The 17856-nt window shown below is 46.3% G+C and overlaps 1 protein-coding gene across 1 annotated transcript in view; it reads right to left on the bottom strand.

The window, feature by feature from the left end:
• Positions 1–16330, bottom strand: part of CASS4 (Cas scaffold protein family member 4) — a 48394-nt gene extending 32064 nt beyond the window's left edge. Inside the window, exon 1 of the mRNA XM_040331724.1 lies at positions 16201–16330. Coding sequence (XP_040187658.1) covers positions 16201–16212 — 12 coding nt within the window. The 5' untranslated portion in view covers positions 16213–16330. The remainder of the gene's footprint in view (positions 1–16200) is intronic.
• Between the last annotated feature and the right edge of the window lie 1526 nt (positions 16331–17856).

Here is a 17856-nt window from a genome sequence, read left to right on the forward strand (position 1 = left end):
GAGGGAAAAAATAGTTTTTTTTATATATTTTTGGGGGATATTTATTATAGAAAAAAGTAAAAAATATAGATTTTTTTTCGAAACTGACGCTCTATTTTTGTTTATAGCGCAAAAAATAAAAACCGCAGAGGTGATCAAATACCACCAAAAGAAAGCTCTATTTGTGGGGAAAAAAGGGCGCCAATTTTGTTTGGGAGCCACGTCGCACGACCGCGCAATTGTCAGTTAAAGCGACGCAGTGCCGAATCGCAAAACCTGGCCTGGGCATTTAGCTGCATTTTGGTCCGGGGCATAAGAAGTTAAGCCAGCCATAGATGGTTCAGCAGGGACCAGACACATTTTTCGAACCGTGTATGGCGGTCCTCGTTTCGACAGAAGCTGCTGATCAGTGTATGGTGACAGCGGAGGAGTCACACAAATGTCCCAAAGGGGGGGGGGGGGATTCTTCCATCCACCTCTCTTGTGTGGAGGAATCCCTTCAGGTTATCTATGGGCAGCTTAGCACCTAACAAGCCAGCAGGTCGGCGGCGTTCCCTTCAGGCACCTTTTTACTCGCCTGATTAATCAAAGGACGTCATTTCTGGCCGGCCCGAGCATAGAGGCCCCTTTTATAGCACACGGCCTCATTAATAACCCTTTGTTCCCCCCTTAATTAGCTCTTACTTGGCTACTTTAATCCTCTTGTTATGTAAAGTTCTCTTCTTCCTAACCTGGTCACAGCCAGGAGGGGAAAATGGCTAATCTTGCTGGAATTTTTTTTTAAATTAAAACTTAACGGCGCATGAAAACATTACATGGGAAGGACGGATGGGGTCGTGCTTTAGATGAGTAGGAGAATACATTGTAGTGAGGTGGCCTTGTGATCGGTGAATGCCCATCAGATGGGCCTATATGGGCCTATACGTCCACCATTTTTATTGTCCATCGGAAAACCACCAGCGGTTTCAGTGACCTGGAAGATGTACACCTACAGTGGGGGAAATAATTACCGTATTTATCGGCGTATACCGCGCACTATTTTGCCCTGAAAATCAGGGCAAAATCGTGGGTGCGCGGTATACGCCGATACCCGCTTTCCCGCCACGAGTTTGAATACTGCGCCGGCATATACCGAGCGCAGTACACTCGTGTATCTTCGGGCAGTCTCGGCGCGTCTCGCGCTGACGTCCTGAGCGTACAGGACGTCAGCGCGAGAGTTGCCGAGCCTGCCCGACAATACACGAGTGTACTGCGCTCGGTATATGTCGGCAAAGTATTCAAACTCGGCGCGGGAAACGAGCGGGGAGGACGCCGGACCCGACGAAGAGGACACCCGAAGCCGCAGAAGGACGCCGGAACCCGACGAGGCCGCCGATGGACGCCGCGCAAGACACCAAAACTGTAAGTACAAAAAAAACGTTTTTTCCACAGGATTCGGGGCAACTTTAGGGGTGCGCGGTATACGCGGGAGCGCGTTATACCGCGATAAATATGGTATACCCTGCAAATTTGTGTAAGTTTGTCCTCTGAGACAGAATACAGTGGAACCTCGAATTACGAGGATAATCCGTTCCAGGAGAATGCTCGTGATCCAAAGCACTCGTAAATCAAAGCGAGTTTCCCCATTGAAGTCAATGGAAACTAAAATAATTTGTTCCGCATTGACTTCAATTGCATGCAATACCGCATGTGGCCAGAGGTGGGGGGGGCGCTGGAGAGCCGCGGAATCATTCAGAAAGGCCCGAGGACAGCTCGGCTGAACTCAGAAAACCTTGGAGTCCGACATTCGTGTCTATGGATGCAAATGCTGGACCCGAGAGCGCGCCCGCAAGGTAACCCCCTCGGGAAAGCGCTTTCCAAAGGGGGTTATCTGATGCGGGGAGGAGCCGAGAGAGCCACCAAGGGACCCCAGAAGACAAGGATCGGGGCCACTTTGTGCAAAATGAGCTGCACAGGGGAGGTAAGTATGACATGTTTGTTTGTTTTTTGTTTTTTTAATTGAACCTTTAGTACCCCTTTAAGGATTTAGAGAAGAGTGGAAATGTGCTGATCGCTGCAGAGACACTAAACCTGTAGATACGACACCTAAGATTGTGTTTTCCTCTCACCTTTTGGAAATGTTTTGCGGATCTCAGACAGGTGTGATTACCTGGAGATCACATTACCCTTCTCTGTGACCCACAGGGGATATTAACATATCAAAAGGGAGCACTGCAAGCCCCGAGGGGGCACAGAAAAGAAGTCTGTACAGAGGTGTGGCGGGGTCCTAACATCGTTATAGACTTATCATTAGCTCTTCTCTGTAGATTACAGGATAAGCTCTCCATTCATTAGAGCGTTCTCCTTTACCAGAGATGACAGCTACTCAATGTAGATGCCAATCACAAGTCAGGAGAGTAAAGCATGTGCCCACCTACCATCTGCTCTTAGATGCCAATGGTGTTAAAGACTATCTTGGTACCCAGAAATTGAACAAGGTAATTATAAAACAAAATGTAATTGTTTCAGCAATTTACAATGAATTTAGCTTAAAAACATAAGGGCCCTGACAGATATGTGGAGGAGCAGTGATATAGGTATAGACGTGGTCCTCTACAAGTTTCGCGGCCAATGCCGCTTCTTCAGGAGGAGGCGAATCTTAACAATTCTCCCTTTTTTCACTATATAATTATAGGATGACGGTACCCACCCCTGTATACTAAAATGTTTTTGAGGCAACACCCCTTAATCTACCATCTGCTCGTGACGGAATGTCCCTTGAATAGGTTAGGCCTCGTACACACGGCCGAGGAACTCGACGTGCCAAACACGTCGAGTTCCTCGGCGAGTTCAGCCCTGAAGCCGCCGAGGAGCTCGGCGGGCCGAGAGCTCCCATAGAACAACGAGAAAATAGAGAACATGTTCTCTATTTTCTCGACGAGTTCCTCGGCGGCTCCATCGGGCCGAAAGTGTACAGACGACAGAGTTTCTCGGCAGAATCAGGCTCTGACCGAGTTTCTCGCCGAATTCTGCCGAGAAACTCTGTCGTGTGTACGAGGCCTCAGAGAACCGGTTTTGATTCTGTTCCATGTCTCCTCTTAATGCCTACTCTGATACCAAAGATTCCGGTATCAGAGTAGTTGTTAGAGGACAGTTGGGCGTAGATATTAGAGAACGATTGGTCATAGATATAAGAGGATGGTTGGATATAGATGCTAGAGCATAGTTGAACATAGATGTTAGATGTTAGATGTAAATAAAGACCCTTGCAGATGTTAGGGGACATTTGGACATAGATATTGAAGGATGGTTGGGTATAGACATTGAAGGACATTTAGGCATAGATATTGAAGGACGGTTGGGCATAGACATTGAAGGACAGTTGGGCATAGATATTAAAGGACGGTTGGGCATAGACATTGAAGGACGGTTGGGCATAGACATTAAAGGAAGGTTGAGCATGGACATTGAAGGACAGTTGGGCATAGACATTGAAGGACAGTTGGGCATAGACATTGAAGGACAGTTGGGCATAGACATTGAAGGACGGTTGGGCATAGACATTGAAGGACGGTTGGGCATAGACATTGAAGGACGGTTGGGCATAGACATTGAAGGACAGTTGGGCATAGACATTGGAGGACGGTTGGGCATAGATATTAAAGGACGGTTGGGCATAGACATTGAAGGACAGTTGGGCATAGACATTGAAGGATGGTTGGGCATAGACATTGAAGGACAGTTGGGCATAGACATTGAAGGACAGTTGGGAATAGATGTTAGAGAATAGTTTGGGCATAGATATTGAAGGACGATTGGGCATAGATATTGATAACAGTTGGGCATAGATATTGGAGAACAGTTGAGCATAGATATTAGAGAATAGTTTGGGCATATATATTGAGAACAGTTGGGCATAGACATTGAAGGACAGTTGGGTATAGATATTAGAGAATAGTTTAGGCATAGATATTGAAGGACAGTCGGGCATAGAGATTGAGAACAGTTGGGCATAGATATTGAGAACAGTTGGGCATAGATATTGAGAAAAGTTGGGCATAGATATTGAAGGACAGTTGGGCATAGACATTGAAGGACGGTTGGGCATAGATTTTGGAGGACAGTTGGTTATAGATATTAGAGAATAGTTTAGGCATAGATATTGAAGGACGGTTGGGCATAGATATTGAGAACAGTTGGGCATAGATATTGAAGGACAGTTGGGCATAGATATTGAAGGACGGTTGGGCATAGATATTGAAGGACGGTTGGGCATAGACATTGAAGGACGGTTGGGCATAGATATTGAAGGACGGTTGGGCATAGATATTGAGAACAGTTGGGCATAGATATTGAAGGACGGTTGGGCATAGATATTGAAGGACGGTTGGGCATAGATATTGGAGGACAGTTGGGCAGAGATATTGAAGGACAGTCAGGCATGAAAGCCAAACATCATGTCTTCCTGTCTGACTGTCCTCCACCATCTCTGAGGGCCTTTTACCTTTACATTCGTACTTAGTGATGTTGAGATTGGAAGTTTCCTGCACTTTCCTGAACATCTGTGTTTGACATGGTAATTGTGACATCACCTCCATTAAGCCCCCATGCTGAGTTACGACAGTCAGAACTAGGCCTCAGTCCATTGTCCTCTTCTGTCTATCTGCATATAAATGGGAAAAGTCTCCGAATGACCCCTCAATAGACACACCAGAGGGGGGAAAAATCACAATTCACGTCCAGGGCAATCCACAACGGTGTGATCACCCGGCAATCTGACATTGAATGAGGGGAGGAAGGGGCTCCATTTAATGGCAGATCTACACAAATGGGCCGTTTCCTGCAGAGCTGTGTGTGGATTTCCCAGCAACCGGCCTTGCAGAGCAGTTTAATGGGAGCCAGATGTGCGGGACCAGAGATCTGGCCTGTAGCTGCAGGACGGAACACTAGGGTTAGGAATAGATGTCCCAGGATGTGACTGACAAAGCCTAGAGGGAGACTATCTGCATGGAGTTTGAATGTTCTTCCCTAGTTTTTGCTGATTGATAAAAAAAAAACAGATTGGCCCATCTATATGTATGACCAGTGGCGGCTGGTGCTCAATTTTTTTTTAGGGGGGCACAAACAAACTAAAAAAAAACATTAATTGCAGCCACTGTGCCCATTAAATGCAGCCACTGTGCCCATCAAACGTCACCACTGTGCCCATTAAATGCAGCCACTGTGCCCATTAAATGCACCCACTGTGCCCATCAAACGCTGCCATTGTGCCCATTAAATGCAGCCACTGTGCCCATCAAACGCCGCCAGTTTGCCCCCTCAAATGATTCAAGTTTCCCCATCAAATGCAGCCAGTTTCCCCCCAAATGCAGCCAGTTTGTCCCCCCAAATGCAGCCAGTTCCCCCCTCCAAATGCAGCCAGTTCCCCCCTCCAAATGCAGCCAGTTTCCCCCCAATGCAGCCAGTTTGTCCCCCCAAATGCAGCCAGTTTGTTCCCCCAAATGCAGCCAGTTTGTTCCCCCAAATGCAGCCAGTTTGCCCCCCCCCCCCCCAATGCAGCCAGTTTCCCCCCTAATGCAGCCAGTTTGTCCCCCCCCCAAATGCAGCCAGTTTGTCCCCAAATGCAGCCAGTTTGTCCCCAAATGCAGCCAGTTTCCCCCCAAATGCAGCCAGTTTCCCCATCAAATGCAGCCAGTTTCCCCCTCAAATGCAGCCAGTTTGTCCCCAAATGCAGCCAGTTTGTCCCCAAATGCAGCCAGTTTCCCCATCAAATACAGCCAGTTTTACCCCTAATGCAGCCAGTTTGTCCCCCCAAATGCAGCCAGTCCCCCCCTCAAATGCAGCCAGTTTTCCCCCTCAAATGCAGCCAGTTTGCCTCTCAAATGCAGCCAGTTTCCCCATCAAATGCAGCCAGTTTCCCCATCAAATGCAGCCAGTTTCCCCTCAAATGCAGCCAGTTTCCCCATCAAATGCAGCCAGTTTCCCCCTTAAATGCAGCCAGTTTGTCCCCCCAAATGCAGCCAGTTTCTCCTCTAATGCAGCCAGTTACCCCCCCCCCCCCACACTATGGACGCCACTGTGTATGCCCATAGCAGGGAGAATAGATTGCAAGCTTTTCTGGCTTAGGGATTGTCGGAAAAGGTTCAGCAATCGCAATAAAAGTGTGTTATGCATTTTTTTAACGCACCCGTTAGTGGAGCGCAGTGCAGGTACGCCATTTACGAAGCGTTTTTTAGCAGAGCTGGGGGGGGCGCTGTATAAATAGGAGAATTCTTTCCTTTTTGTACGTCAGGAAGAATTTATTGCTGGGATAGTAAAAGGTGTACACACAGCAATCTCCTATTCAATTGGTGTTGTACTCATAAAGACCTTTTGGTCCCGGAGGAGTTCCCCCCCCCCCCTCTTTGTATAAACTGGTGGCGACCAGCCTGAGTCACCTGAGGTCACCGCAGTCACCATAATGTGACAAGATCGCATGTCAACGGGTGTCGCTGCTGACAGGGACAGACGCCCACCTTTATCTCTCTCCGCTACAAGAAATGCCTTCAAAAAGTCACAGGGGACAACCGTCAACCTCTACCGAGAGCAAATAACAAGGGCGGCGGGGACGTGTGAAAGGCCGACGTACACTGTATTGTCAAAAGTATTGGGACGCCTGCCTTCGCACGCACATGAACTTTAATGGCATCCCAGTCTTAGTCCGTAGGGTTCAATATTGAGTTGGCCCTGCCCCCTTGCAGCTCTAACAGCTTCACCTCTTCTGGGAAGGCCGTCCACAAGGTTTAGGGTTATAAATTAGGGGCTAGGCGCATGGATCAGGAGGGTGGCGCCCCTGTACCCAGGGCAGGACTTATCATTGGGCTTTACTGGGCTCATGCCCATGGGCCCTGCCCAAAAGGGGGCTCAGGGTTCTAGCGCGGCAACCCCCCCGTTCGCGGCAATTGCGGCACCCCCCCGCCCCCGCAATTTTGCGGCAATCCCGTCCCACAATTTCGCAACAATTGCGAAAATTTCGGCACCCCCCGCTCAACAACTTCGGCGGATGGATGTTATTCTCGGCAGCCCCCAGCCAGCCCCCCCCCCCCCCGCTCAACAACTCCAATGCTCCAGGGGGCCCCTTCATGTCCCTGGCATGTTCCATTTTGCATGTGAAGCCCACAAGGACTATCTTCCGGGTTTCGGTGCAGCATGCACTGCCCGTTCTCGCGCATGCACAGTCCGACGTTGCCATCACAATGGGAGGCGACGTCGGAAGTCCCCCACCCCCGTTGTGATGGAAACCAAGATAATCACTCGTGCACGTGCAGTATGTACGGCTCGCAGCGGCGTACACTTCTGAAGTTGCCATCACAACGGGCGGCGGAAGTGCCCCGCCCCCGTTGTGATGGCAACCAAGATAATCACTCGCCCATGCGCAGTATGTACGGCTCTCATGACCGTACACTTCCGAAGTTGCCATCACAATGGGCGGCGGCAGTGTCCCCGCCCCATTGTGATGCAACCGAGATAATCACTCGCCCATGCGCAGTATGTACGGCGTGCAGCGGCGTACAGTTCGGACGTTGCCATAGCAACGGGCATCGTCATCGGAAGTGCCCGCCCCTTTGTGATGGCAACCAAGATAATCACTGGCGGCGTAATCGTGTCAATTCCGGATTCGGAGTATCGCGAGAACGAGCGGCGGCCATCCACACTGACTCCTGGGAAATTATGACGCATAGCTCCCGGGAGACAGTGCGCCGCCCCATGACAAGTGATCCAGAGGAGCGGCCGCGTCTAAACGTAACATTACCGAAGCTCTGCTGATTTCTATCATCCAATCACATGCAAGCAAAAATGCTGTTTTTTATTTTCCTTGCATGTCCCCCTCAGATCTGTAGTGCATAGTGGATTTGTCTTTATTAAATAACCCCCCCCTATATATAAAGTAAATGTTACATGGTGACTTCCCCTCTTACTGAGCTCAGCAGTGCAGATATTTCTGTTTTGGTATTTCATTTCCCCCGTCAGTCATCATAACAGGACTTGGCACCTGTCGGTCAGCTGTTGTTATTACCAAATACCATTTTCACTGAAGGTCTCTGCAGAGTGAGGCAGCGACGGCGGCTTCCTCCTCGGTAATAGTCAAGTTTATGGTGCCCGAAGGCTATAGAGGAAGTCTGGAGGATCACAGGGCTGGGGGTATGGGGGGGGAAGTGTAGAGCCTAGTACATGGGTTGGGGGTCTCATGTCTATAATGGAGGGAGAGAAGGGCCCAGTACATGGGTGGGGGGGGGGGGGTCAGGGGGTCTCATGTATATAATGAAGGGAGAGAAGGGCCCAGTACATAGGTTGGGGGTCTCATGTCTATAATGAAGGGAGAGAAGGGCCCAGTACATGGGTGGGGGGTCTCATGTATATAATGGAGGGAGAGAAGGGCCCAGTACATGGGTCGGGGGTCTCATGTATATAATGAAGGGAGAGAAGGGCCCAGTACATGGGTTGGGGGTCTCATGTCTATAATGAAGGGAGAGAAGGGCCCAGTACATGGGTTGGGGGTCTCATGTCTATAATGAAGGGAGAGAAGGGCCCAGTACATGGGTTGGGGGTCTCATGTCTATAATGAAGGGAGAGAAGTGCCCAGTACATGGGTGGGGGGTCTCATGTCTATAATGGAGGGAGAGAAGGGCCCAGTACATAGGTCGGGGGTCTCATGTCTATAATGAAGGGAGAGAAGGGCCCAGTACATGGGTGGGGGGTCTCATGTCTATAATGGAGGGAGAGAAGGGCCCAGTACATAGGTCGGGGGTCTCATGTCTATAATGAAGGGAGAGAAGTGCCCAGTACATGGGTGGGGGGTCTCATGTCTATAATGAAGGGAGACAAGGGCCCAGTACATGGGTGGGGGGGGTCGGGGGGTCTCATGTATATAATGAAGGGAGAGAAGGGCCCAGTACATGGGTGGGGGGGTCGGGGGGTCTCATGTATATAATGGAGGGAGAGAAGGGCTCTGTACATGGGTCGGGGGTCTCATGTATATAATGAAGGGAGAGAAGGGCCCAGTACATGGGTGGGGGGGGGGGTCGGGGGTCTTATGTATATGGGTTGGGGGGTATCATGTATATAATGGAGGGAGAGAAGGGCTCTGTACATGGGTTGGGGGTCTCATGTATATAATAAAGGGAGAGAAGGGCCCAGTACATGGGTCAGGGGGTATCATGTCTATAATGAAGGGAGAGAAGGGCCCAGTACATAGGTCGGGGGTCTCATGTCTATAATGAAGGGAGAGAAGGGCCCAGTACATGGGTTGGGGGTCTCATGTCTATAATGAAGGGAGAGAAGGGCCCAGTACATGGGTTGGGGGTCTCATGTCTATAATGGAAGGAGAGAAGGGCTCAGTACATGGGTTGGGGGTCTCATGTCTATAATAAAGGGAGAGAAGGGCCCGGTACATGGGTTGGGGGTCTCATGTCTATAATGGAAGGAGAGAAGGGCCCAGTACATGGGTTGGGGGTCTCGTGTATAATGAAGGGAGAGAAGGGCCCAGTACATGGGTTGGGGGTCTCATGTCTATAATGAAGGGAGAGAGGGGCCCAGTGCATAGGTCGGGGGTCTCATGTCTATAATGAAGGGAGAGAAGGGCCCAGTGCATGGGTTGGGGGTCTCATGTATATAATGAAGGGAGAGAAGGGCCCACTACACAGGTCGGGGGTCTCATGTATATAATGAAGGGAGAGAAGGGCCCAGTACATGGGTTGGGGGTCTCATGTCTATAATGGAGGGAGAGAAGGGCCCAGGACATAGGTTGGGGGTCTCATGTCTATAATAAAGGGAGAGAAGGGCCCAGTACATGGGTTGGGGGTCTAATGTCTATAATAAAGGGAGAGAAGGGCCCACTACATGGGTTGGGGGTCTCATGTCTATAATAAAGGGAGAGAAGGGCCCAGTACATGGGTTGGGGGTCTAATGTCTATAATGAAGGGAGAGAAGGGCCCACTACATGGGTTGGGGGTCTCATGTCTATAATAAAGGGAGAGAAGGGCCCACTACATGGGTTGGGGGTCTCATGTCTATAATAAAAGGAGAGAAGGGCCCGGTACATGGGTTGGGGGTCTCATGTCTATAATAAAGGGAGAGAAGGGCCCACTACATGGGTTGGGGGTCTCATGTCTATAATAAAAGGAGAGAAGGGCCCGGTACATGGGTCGGGGGTCTCACATAGGTATGTGGTTTGGTGTCGGCTTCTTTGTAACTTGTATGTTCAGGACTTACAGACCATCGGACAGTTGAGATCCGGGTTCTAAGTTCCTGGGAAAAGTGTTTTCACAACTAATGAGGGTCTAATTGATTCCATCTGCGCTCCTCTCTGGTCTCCACCTGGTATTGCGCAGGCAGAGTGAGATCACCGAGACTCCGGACATTTAAATGTGACAGCTGGAAATTCAGGAGACACATGTCATGGTATAAATTAGAAGACGCCCAGCACAAGGTTCATACCAAAACACTGGGGCCACATGTCATTGTATAGAAGACGCCCAGCACAGGGGTCACAACACAACACGGGGTCCACATGTCATTGTATAGAAGATGCCTAGCACAGGGGTCACAACACAACACGGGGTCCACATGTCATTGTATAGAAGACGCCCAGCACAGGGGTCACACCACAACACGGGGTCCACATGTCATTGTATAGAAGACGCCCAGCACAGGGGTCACAACACAACACGGGGTCCACATGTCATTGTATAGGAGACGCCCAGCACAGGGGTCATAACACAACACGGGGTCCACATGTCATTGTATAGAAGACGCTCAGCACAGGGGTTACACCACAACACGGGGTCCACGTCATTGTATAGAACACGCCCAGCACAGGGGTCACACCACAAAACGGGGTCCACATGTCATTGTATAGAAGACGCCCAGCACAGGGGTCACAACACAACACGGGGTCCACATGTCATGGTATAGAAGACGCCCAGCACAGGGGTCACACCACAACACGGGGTCCACATGTCATTGTATAGGAGACGCCCAGCACAGGGGTCACAACACAACACGGGGTCCACATGTCATGGTATAGAAGACGCTCAGCACAGGGGTCATACCATAACACGGGGTCCACATGTCATGGTATAGAAGACGCTCAGCACAGGGGTCATACCACAACACGGGGGCCACATGTCATTGTATAGAAGACGCCCAGCACAGGGGTCACACCACAACACGGGGTCCACATGTCATTGTATAGAAGACGCCCAGCACAGGGGTCACACCACAACACGGGGTCCACATGTCATTGTATAGAAGACGCCCAGCACAGGGGTCACAACACAACACGGGGTCCACATGTCACTGTATAGAAGACGCCCAGCACAGGGGTCACAACACAACATGGGGTCCACATGTCATTGTATAGAAGACGCTCAGCACAGGGGTCACAACACAACACGGGGTCCACATGTCATTGTATAGAAGACGCCCAGCACAGGGGTCACAACACAACACGGGGTCCACATGTCACTGTATAGAAGACGCCCAGCACAGGGGTCACAACACAACACGGGGTCCACATGTCATTGTATAGAAGACGCCCAGCACAGGGGTCACACCACAACACGGGGTCCACATGTAACAGTATAGAAGACGCCCAGCACAGGGGTCATACCACAACACGGGGTCCACATGTCATTGTATAGAAGACGCCCAGCACAGGGGTCACATGGGGAGGGGGGAGGTCTTATATACAAATAACATGCAATAAATATACATAGAATCCTATAGGAAGATTGTTGGTGAGATGAATGGGGTGGCTCTCTTTGATTGCCACCGTCACCCTCCGGTGATCCCAAGTGAGTCATTTGAAGTGGCATTATTACCAGTCAGCAAACAGGAGTGACTCACATCCTATAGGATCTCCTTATGTTGTAATAAAGTCATTCACTGAATAGAAGGAGATCCAACCAAATAGTTACCCTCCTTAAGAGTTCCCTTCACTGGAACTAAGGGGGCCAAACCCAACCCCTGAAAAACAACCCCCACACCATAATCCCCCCTCCACCAAATGATCTGGACCAGCGCACAAAGCAAGGTCCATAAAGACATGGAAGAGCGAGTTTGGGGTGGAGGAACTTGACTGGCCTGCACAGAGTCCTGACCTCAACCCGATAGAACACCTTAGAGTGGAGACTGCGAGCCAGACCTTCTCGTGCACACGCCAGGGGTGTATTTAGGTTTTGTGCCGCCCTAGGCCTGGTGAAACTCGCGCACCCCCTACTTTATATATGACGCACCCCTTCCTTTTTAAGACCCGCCCTATCATTTTCATGGGAGGAGGACAGAGGGACAGGATGGGATGAGGACAGGGGGACAGGGTGGGATGAGGACAGGGTGGGATGAGGACAGGGGGATAGGGTGGGATGAGGACAGGGGGACAGGGTGGGATGAGGACAGGGGGACAGGGTGGGATGAGGACAGGGGGACAGGGTGGGATGAGGACAGGGGGATAGGGTGGGATGAGGACAGGGGGACAGGGTGGGATGAGGACAGGGGGATAGGGTGGGATGGGGACAGGGTGGGATGAGGACAGGGGGATAGGGTGGGATGAGGACATGGGGGACAGGATGGGATGAGGACAGGGGGACAGGGTGGGATGAGGACAGGGGGACAGGGTGGGATGAGGACAGGGGGATAGGGTGGGATGAGCTAAGGGGGACAGGATGGGATGAGGACAGAGGGACAGGATGGGATGAGGACAGAGGGACAGGATGGGATGAGGACAGAGGGACAGGATGGGATGAGCACATGGGGACAGGATGGGATGAGCACAGGGGGACAGGATGGGATGAGGACAGAGGGACAGGATGGGATGAGCACAGGGGGACAGGATGGGATGAGCACAGGGGGACAGGATGGGATGGGATTTTGCCGCCCCCCGCAAAGTGCTGCCCTAGGCCTGGGCCTTGTCGGCCTAGGCCATAATACATCACTGGCACACGCCAAATGCTCTTCTGGAAGAACGGTCAAACATTCCCATAGACACACTCCTAAACCTTGTGGACGGCCTTCCCGGAAGAGGTGAAGCTGTTATAGCTGCAAAAGGGCGGGGCCAACCCAATATTGAACCCTCCGGACTAAGATTGGGGATGCCAATAAAGTTCATGTGAGTGTAAAGGCCGGCGTCCCAATACTTTTGGCAATATAGTGTATATCAACCTACTGAACTGCCCGTAGGACAGGTCCTCTTTAATCACACGGTTCTGTCCCATCCAACCGGAACAGCAACAAAAAAAAGGCAAAAATTCAGAAGGACACAAAAGTTTCCAAACTTTATTGCGCAACAAAACGACGGCAAAGAAGAGTGGGAAAAAAAAAACACTTATTACTTCTCATGACACTGCAGTGTCCGGGGAATGGCGGCTGCAGAGCCTTAAAGTAGACCTGTCATTAGAATATACCGGAAAAAAAATAAGTATGGAATAAAACCCGCCGCAGTTTAATTTTTAATTTTTTTCCCCCGTTTGTATCACATTTCATTTCCTTTTACATCCTGTCCCAAGGACACAACAAGTAAAAAAGGGAAATCACTTTGGGCCCCGGGCCCCCGGGCTACAGCGCAGGCTTAAGATGCCGAGAGGGCGTACATGGACAGCCTCCCGTTCCCGCGCTTCCTGCGCACCCCCTGGTGGCGGGGGGCATGTGCGGCGCGCTCTGTGATCGGCGGGTCCCCGGGACTCTGGTGATCACTGATCTAGGTAAAGGGCCAATCACAGTGGGCCCTTTACCATGTGATCAGCTGTCAGCCAATGACAGCTGATCGCGGAAGTAAACAGAAGCCGGCTATCGTCTTTTTTTTTCCCCACGCTGTCAGTGTGAAGAAAAGAAGAAAGACGTTAACCTATCAGTGCCACCTATCAGTGCCCACCAATGCCACCTATCAGTGCCCATTACTGCCTCATCATCAGTGTTACTTATCAGTGCCCATCAGTGCTGCCAATCAGTGCCCATCACTGCCTCATCATCAGTGTTACCTATCAGTGCCCATCAGTACTGCTAATCAGTGCCACCTATTAGTGCCCACCTGTGCCACCTGTCATGCCCACCAGTGCCACCTATCAATGCCCATTAGTGCTGCCAATCAGTGCCTCATCATCAGTGTTACTTATCAGTGCCCATCAGTACTGCTAATCAGTGCCCACCAGTGCCACCTATCAGTGCCCATCAGTGCTGCCAATCAGTGCCCATCACCGCCTCATCATCAGTGTTACTTATCAGTGCCCCCCGATCTGGTTCAAATCGCACCACAACAAAGTAGTGCATGCACCAATTGTAGAAACGCGCTGCAACCGGGGATCGGGTGATCGTTTTGTACCATGTGATCCGGTGCTGGGTGTGCGACTTGCATTTAGGGCCGAGTCCCTTGTAGAATATAAATAATAAAAATACATTGTATACAAAACCCTCTTCTTCTAGAAAGTGATACAAAGGAGCACAAACCTCCACTACATGCATCACATGACTTCTATCCAAGATTCACCCACCCACCTCACCTGGGGGGAACGTTGTGTGAATCTCAGGTGAAAACATTGGGAAATGGACAGGACTTGTATATCATAAAAGAGAGAGAGAGAAAAAAACCCCAATAAACAATCATTATAGATGTAGACGAGTCACAAAGTGCGAGACTGATGAAGACTTGCAGCTGGTCCCCAATCAGAGAATGGCAGCTATGTACTAAACTCATGGAGGCAGACAACTGTCGGTGCTATAAAAACCCTGTATAATAATATTACTAATATAAACCCTGTATAATAATAATACTAATATAAAAATCCTGTATAATAATAATATTACTAATATAAAAACCCTGTATAATAATAATAATAATAATAAAATAAATCCTGTATAATAATATTACTAATATAAACCCTGTATAATAATACAAAATCCTGTATAATAACAATAATAATATATAAATCCTGCATAATAATAATAATATAAACCTTGTATTATAATAATAATAATAATAATAATAATAATAATAATAATAATAATACAAATAATAATATAAATCCTGTATAATAACAATAATTAATATATAAATCCTGTATAATAATAATAATATAAACCTTGTATTATAATAATAATAATAATAATAATAATAATAATACAAATAATAATATAAATCCTGTATAATAATTATTATTATTATTATTATTATTATTATTATTATTATTATAATATTATAAATCCTGTATTACAATAATAACAATCATAATAATAATAGTAATGATATAAATCCTGTATAATAATAATAATAATAATAACAATAATAATATAAATCCTGTATAATAATAATAATAATAATAATAATAATTATAATAAAAATTTAAATCCTGTATAATAATAATATTATAAATCATGTATAATAATCTGGAGATCTTCTAATAATTTCTCCAGATATTTCCTGATCCCAGAGCTCAGTACAGGTGATCACTCCAAAGATACAAAGTTATCATATAAACCCTGTATAATAATAATAATACTAATAATATATAAATCCTGTATAATAATAATAATAATAATAATAATAATAATAATAATAATAATATATAAATCCTGAATAATAATAATATAAATCCTGCTTAATAATAATATTATAAATCCTGTATAATAATAATAATAATAATAATAATAATAATAATCTGGAGATCTTCTAATAGTCTCTCCAGATATTTCCTGATCCCAGAGCTCAGTACAGGTGATCACTCCAAAGATACAAATTTATCATATAAATCCTGTATAATAATAATAATAATAATATATAAATCCTGTATAATAATAATATATAAATCCTGTATAATAATAATAATAATATATAAATCCTGTATAATAATAATAATAATAATATATAAATCCTGAATAATAATAATATATAAATCCTGTATAATAATAATAATAATAATAATAATAATAATAATAATATATAAATCCTGTATAATAATAATAATAATAATAATAATAATAATAATAATAATAATAATAATAATATAAATCCTGCATAATAATATTATAAATCCTGTATTATAATAATAATAATCTGGAGATCTTCTAATAGTCTCTCCAGATATTTCCTGATCCCAGAGCTCAGGTGATCACTCCAAAGATACAAAGTTGCAGAAAGTGAAATAAATCTTATTTTCTGTTACAAAGTGATAAAAAGATGGAAACGTGCACTAGAGGAAGGAGAGGGGTACTTACAGTCACCTTCATCCTGGTCCTGGGATGGGGGGATGATGGGGTTAGTAGTCCATGCCAGAGGCTGGGAATGCTTGCAGTATATCCTCACTTCTCAGGAGGGATCTATAGGAATTCTCTGCTCCTGGGGCGGCTTCTGACTCACTGAGTAGTACTGAGAAGATGAATGGGATTCAGAGCCCTGCGGGCCACACCCCCTGCTTCCTATTGGCTAGGGGGAGCTATTATTATAATGGAGATCAAAGGGGGGGGGGTTGTCTGTGGCCATGCTGGGGGGGGGGGGGGGTTGCACTGTCACTCATAGGAGGTGAATACACCATGTACAGAAGTCTCCCTTATAGTGGATCATTTTGTTAAATGTTGCAATAAAGTTTATTACAATACAAGAAAAAAGTGGAAGGCCGATCTTTGCTTCTTTTTATTTACTTTTTTTGTTTTGTTTCATTTATTTTGTAACTTTTTTGTTTTGTTTCATTTATTTTGTAACTTTTTTTTGTTTTTTCATTTATTTTGTAACTTTTTTTGTTTTGTTTTGTTTATTTTGTAACTTTTTTTGTTTTGTTTTATTTATTTTGTAACTTTTTTTTGAGGCATGTGTAAAATATGGACGTGCGACTTAAAAACGCACAAACACATTCTCCTTGTGTTGCCATTGATTATAACGTTGCACGTTTTTGTTTTTTTTTATTACCAAAGCGCAAAAATGAGGCAGCTTTTTGTAGAAGGATAAAATGAATTTAATATTTGTTTTTATTGGTTGAGCTTTTGGATGGACTTTTGTCTTTTTTCACCCTGACTATGTAACTGTGATTGGTGGAGAGTTTATTATGTAGAAGGTCGCTCTCTCCATACACACAGCCAATGGTCTACTTTCCCTAGATCTCCTACCGATCCCCTCATGAGTCACATCGGCGACTCCGGCTCCGCGTATTCCAGGAACATTCCGAGCCGTGTACAGGGGGACCGGATCACTGGGATCGGGATGATTCTCTTCTGAGTCACCCCCAGAGGTGAAGGAATGTGACTCTCCTAATAATAGATCTTCATCCTTCTACTACTCAGGTCACTTCCACTTTCCAGGATCCATAGATAGATAGATATTAGATAGATAGATAGATGGATAGATAGATAGATGGATAGATAGATAGATAGATAGATAGATAGATAGATAGATAGATAGATAGATAGATAGATAGATAGATAAATAGATAGATAGATAAATAGATAGATAGATATGAGATAGATAGATAGATAGATAGATAGATAGATAGATACATAGATAGCTAGATATGAGATAGATAGATAGATAGATAGATAGATAGATAGATAGATAGAAAAGAGAAGGATACATAGAATAAAGGAGATCGATAGATGGATAGTAATAAAAGAGGAGGATAGATAGATAGATAGATAGATAAGAGAAGGATAGATAGATAGATAGATAGATAAGAGAAGGATAGATAGATAGATAGATAAGAGAAGGATAGATAGATAGATAGATAGATAGATAGATAGATAGATAGATAGATAGATAAGAGAAGGATAGATAGAATAAAAGAGATTAATAGATTGATAATAATAAAAGAGAAGGATAGATAGATAGATAGATAGATAGATAGATAGATAGATAGAATAAAAGAGAAGGATAGATAAGATAGA

This window comes from Rana temporaria, chromosome 12 (assembly GCF_905171775.1).
Source record: "Rana temporaria chromosome 12, aRanTem1.1, whole genome shotgun sequence".
Lineage (NCBI taxonomy): Eukaryota > Metazoa > Chordata > Amphibia > Anura > Ranidae > Rana > Rana temporaria.